Raw genomic sequence first — 5104 nt, 5'->3', positions numbered from 1 at the left:
GCATTTAATACCAACAGATGAATGCACTGACTGGCCAGATATGCTTGACTTCTTTCTTCCATGTTGTAGCTTGTACCAGTCCTTGATTCTGAACTATGTTCAGAAAAAAGTTCATTGTATGGACAGCCCAACCTTTGTTTATTCAGACATAAATTGATGGTCATATAAGTTGTTTCCCTCTTTCAACTCTTATTAATCATAAAGCTGTGAACAACTGTGCCCAAGACAGTGTGTGAACATATATTCTGAATGGCCTAGTACATGTCTATTATCTCAGCACTTGGGAGGTGGAAGCTGGAGAAACAAGAGGTCAGGGTCACCTTTGGCTATACAGCAAGTTCAAGGTGAGCTACGTGATAAGGAAGAAGGGAAGGAAGAAAAAAGAAGAGAGAAAAGAAAAAAGAAAGAAAAAAGGTAGAATTGCTAAGGGATATAGTGAGTATATGTTTAACAGTTTGAAAAACTAACAGACCATTTGAAATGCAATTATACTAATTAATATTTCTATCTATGATGTAAAAGTGCTTCAACTCGGTCAGTTCTTTGTAAGCACTATATCTTTTATTTAATTATGGCCTTCCAAATGAGAGTGAAATATATCATGCTCTGGCCTTGATATACTTTTCCTAGTGATGACCAGTCATTGTATGTGCTTATAGGCCATTTTCAAGTGTTCTCCTTGGAGAAATGATTAATGCTAACTTAAATGAATATATATACACACATAACTATATATACATACATGCATATGCATACATCTAAAAATATATATATTTTTTATTTTTCTCAGTTGAGTTCTAATTTTCTTAGTCAAGCTAAAAATTTCTCAATTTTATTATCTTTTGACATAACAAACTTTAGTCTCACAAATTTTATTATTTTATTTGTGGATATTTTATTTTTTTAACATTTATGAAATTTTTAATGCATAAAACTTAAATAAAAACTTTCATGTCTAAATTACTATATAATTGGAAATATCACAACTAAACACTAAATATGTAGATTTCAGTGGGGGTGAGATATCAATCAAAATGAACATAAAACTTCAGCTTAGAATACAGAAAAATTAGGTAAAATAAGTTAAATAAATAGCATATTTTGAATAATAAGTTTACGTCAGCCATTATAAGGCAAGGTCTATATTCAACCCGACATAAAATGGGTATGAGCTTCACAGTTCCTTCAGATCAAAGTTCAAGGGCAAGTCAAGTCAATTCTAGAAGGCAAAGTCTCTTTCCAGGGATGATGTCGTTTTTCTTCTGCCTGGTAGACAGATACCCAGAGTTGATTCGGCAGTCACTGCTCCATTAGAGATGTTTATAGATACTGCCTGCCTTCTCTGCTCAGCCTTCATTATTCTGAGCATGGATAGTCCGTTTTATAGACCATTCAACAATAAACACTTCAGGTAATTTAAAGTTAGTTGTAAGGTAGTAGGAGAGAGTCACTGCCCAACCTTTGAAAATGAGTGTGCAAAATCAGGTGGGCAAGCACACCCAGGAAACCAGTTCACAGCATAATTCTTTCATGTCCACATTCTTGAAAGAATAATGCTCCTGAACAACGTATTAGTTAAAAATTATATACTAACCTTGGTTCTTATATGATTAAACATTTTGGTACAGGTAGTAGTCTTGCAGATATTAGTATAAAAAGAGGCTGTTGTGCACTTCTGACAGTTCAGTAGCAACAATGAACATAAGCAATACATTTTTAGCATAAAGTTCATACAGTATTAGGGAAAGTCCGTGAAATAGAGGAAACCTCCATTAAGTAATGAAAGATCAGTCTAAAAAACTGAAAATCCATCTAAGGGTTCAAATGTTTAGTGACAACCAATATCAGTAAAACAGACTAGGAGGTATTATCTCGTCAACAAGTGATGAAGGTTATCCCACACCATCTTCTATGGGCAGAATAGAGAGAAAACCAGTTCATAAAACTCTTGCATGCCCTAATTTATGGAGAAATAATTCTTTCAAATAATGTCTTTGTTAGAACTTACTTGTTCATATATGGGTGAAACATCTTGGGTCAGGTAGAGGCCTTGCAGACATAAAAGGCATCTCCACACTTCAGGTCAGGATTGCGGTACAAAAAGAGGCCTTAGTACACTTCTGATAGTTCAATGGCAACAATGAACATAAATGTAGTAAATTTTTAAAATAAAATATTTAATTGCTAAGTGTTTGGGAAAGTCCATGAAATAGAGGAAACATCAACTAAGCAATGAAAGATCTTAAATAAATTCTGTTCAAGGGTTCAATCCATGTGACAACCAATATCAGTTAAAATCTGTCCAAAGGTCCAAATATCCATGTAATGACTAATATCAGTTAGAGGGACTAGGTGGACACTATCCCATCAGCTGATGGTGAAGGATTTCCCACACCATTTCCTTACGGAAGAGAGGCATCTGCTGTTGACTGAATGTGATAGGTTGGTCCCTAGAAATATAATCTGCATATTTGCAGGTAAAAATGCCACAATCACTCCCATTCAGCTGTTGGGGGATCTCTTCTGGCCCCATACTATACAGGGACCACTCAAGAGGATTCAGGTCAATATTCCTCTTGGTCTTACTTTCTTCCTGCAGGTACTGAAATAGAATTTGGCAGATCCTGTTGCCGTTTTGCCCCATGGAGTCTAGGTAGGTGAGGCTTTTTCTTCTGAGGTCTATCACCACCAAGCTCCAATGGATCCGTCGGTGTATGGGAACCAGCAGGAGTTCTTTTTCAAAGAGGTTCACCCGTTCAGTCCATCTTTTCACTGCCCAGTAGCCACCATACTTTAATTTTGGATAGAAGAATGTATTAAATGCATGAAGAGCTGCATAGCCTTGCTTCTTGTTTCTTTCTACAAGCAGATTCATGTAAAAGTTGATGACTTCATCATTCAGCCATTGCTGGCTGGTTAAAGTGCGGATATCTGCTCGAGTGATTCGTAATTTGAAAGCAGTACTAAGTACCTCATCCTCCGGACCTGGGCCTAGAGCACTCCTGACCTCCTCTTCTATGTGTGCTGGAAGTTGAAGATTGTCTACGATTTCATTTTGCTCTTTGTTGAAGCCAGGATTTTCTTTGGCCGCAGGTACAGATGGCTTTGTTCCGAAGAATCTATCATATCCAGCATCCAGGAAGGTTTGGGCTGATGTTTCTCCCGATAAGTCAGGCTCCAGGACATACTTTCCTCTTGTAGCAATGGCTGGTGCAAATACTGTATCTACATTGGAAATTTGGTCCTCAGGTTGTCGCTTTTTGTTTGCACCTGAACAAAGGTACTTCATTGTTTCCATGTATTTTTTGAGGCCAGCATAAGCGGTTTGAACTCCATGATTCTGCCCTTCCATATAGCCTTTGATGTGGAATGTGCCCATCTGACATTGAAAGCCATCAGGGTGCACAGGCAGAGCATGGAAAGGATTCCCATTGACATCTTCTTTCAATTTATCCAACAACTTCTGGTAGATTTTTCTGTTGGGATGTTGAACAGCTTCATCAATGATAGGGCAGGGTTGCTTCCAATCCTTCCCACCATCTTCAGATGTCACGTGTATCCCAACATTTTCTTGAACTTTCTGGTGACCACCATTGTCATACTCAATTTTTGCCACTCTCACATCTTGCTTCTTAGCTTGTGGCCTCAGTCTCTCACTAATATCCTCATCTGTGAGGTCGATCACATCTGAGTCTAGAGCAGTGTTCTCACCTTTGCCCAGCTGCGAAGACTCTGGCTGGAGCACATCTTCGTCAATCACTTTTCGCTTTTGACTCTTGCCAAGCTCCTTGGTCTTTATCATGATCAAATTCTCTTCCTTCTGTTTCCACATTGAGCTGTATGTACTGCCTTCTGGATAGTGATGGCCATCTGTTCTTTTATGGCCTTCTAGCTTCAAAGGCATGCCAAGAGAAGACAACACAGTTGAAGCCTGATGTGGGATTGTGGCTGCTCCAGTCTTTAGATGGTCAGTTAATTTAGTAGATTGAATATCTTGGTCTGGCATGTTCCAGGCTCCCAAACTTGGCAGTTGGCAAACAGAAGTTAAAGACGCTTGCTGTTTAGGAGAAGTGGCCATGGTCTTAGGGATCAGCTGTTAATGTTCTCCGGTAAACTCAAAGAAGCATAGAAGAGTCTCTTTCATGAGGCGAACAAATCAGTCTAGTCTTAGACTTTTATTTAGCAGATGGCCACTGCACAAATGACTGTGATTATCGTGTAGGCTCTTCAGATGGGCCCAGGCGGGGGACACCCACCCGACAAAAGCACAAAGACGGCACTGAGGGGCCTAAATAGTCATCTGACCCGATCAGGTCTCTCTAGAGCTACTGATGCACTCAGAGCTAAACTCAGAACTGGCTTGGGGTTGCCTTAGCTACTGCCTTTGAAGTTCTGAGGGCAGTTTGTGATGTAATCTGACATCATGTAAATTCCAAGTTCTTAGGAGATGGAGGCCCTTCCTACTACCATCCAGGCCATGGCTCTTACAGCTTTTGGCCAAAATTGGCACCCCTTGTTCTCATGACAAAGCAGTCTCAGGGCCAAATGGGAGCTCAAAGGCATGAGAGTATATAGTCTGGTAAGAAAGAGATAATAATATATAAGGACAGCAGCCTAATTTACTATGTTTCTCTTAGCTGAGCACTTAAATATGGGATACATGGCTGGGAGACTGAAAATGATTCACACATATTCCAATTCCCCTTACTGGACAGGGTAGAACTGCTCTCAGGTCATCCTTCAGCTGGATCTAGCTATGTGGCTTACTTCATTCAAGAGGTGTCCTACAGGCAATGTGTGGCTCCTCCAGACAAAAGTTAAAGAGCCAGTGTAAAATTTATGTCATTCCTTCTTTCCCTCTCTGTAGATATGGATTCTGAGTCAAGATGAACTTTAGCCAGTACCATTTCTTGAGTTAGCAGAGACCCTGTAAATTCACAACAAAATCCATGAGGGAGATAAGGTTTTTCTCTATGAAGTCACACAAGACTTGAAGTCTGTTTGTTGTCACAGTATAATATACACACTGTTCTGAGTAGTACATTTGGCTTTTAGGGGAGAACCTTCTTTATTTTTTAAATTTTATTGTTATTTATTTATTTTT

The 5104-nt window shown here is 39.1% G+C and overlaps 1 protein-coding gene across 1 annotated transcript; it reads right to left on the bottom strand.

Moving 5' to 3' along the window:
- Window positions 1–2359: 2359 nt before the first annotated feature.
- Window positions 2360–4078, bottom strand: LOC101606471 (sentrin-specific protease 2-like). Its single transcript, XM_045143511.1, has one exon. It carries the CDS (start codon window positions 4076–4078, stop codon window positions 2360–2362), a length of 1719 nt encoding a protein of 572 aa, XP_044999446.1.
- Window positions 4079–5104: the final 1026 nt, after the last annotated feature.

The sequence above is a fragment of the Jaculus jaculus genome, chromosome 2 (assembly GCF_020740685.1).
Source record: "Jaculus jaculus isolate mJacJac1 chromosome 2, mJacJac1.mat.Y.cur, whole genome shotgun sequence".
Taxonomy (NCBI): Eukaryota; Metazoa; Chordata; class Mammalia; order Rodentia; family Dipodidae; genus Jaculus; species Jaculus jaculus.
The sequence above is the reverse complement of the archived record's forward strand: the minus strand, read 5'-3'. Positions and strand labels throughout refer to the sequence as shown.

What these genes read in the sequence shown, in the direction of transcription:
- LOC101606471 (XM_045143511.1), bottom strand. Translation starts at nt 4,078, where the DNA reads ATGGCCACTTCTCCTAAACAGCAAGCGTCTTTAACTTCTGTTTGCCAA.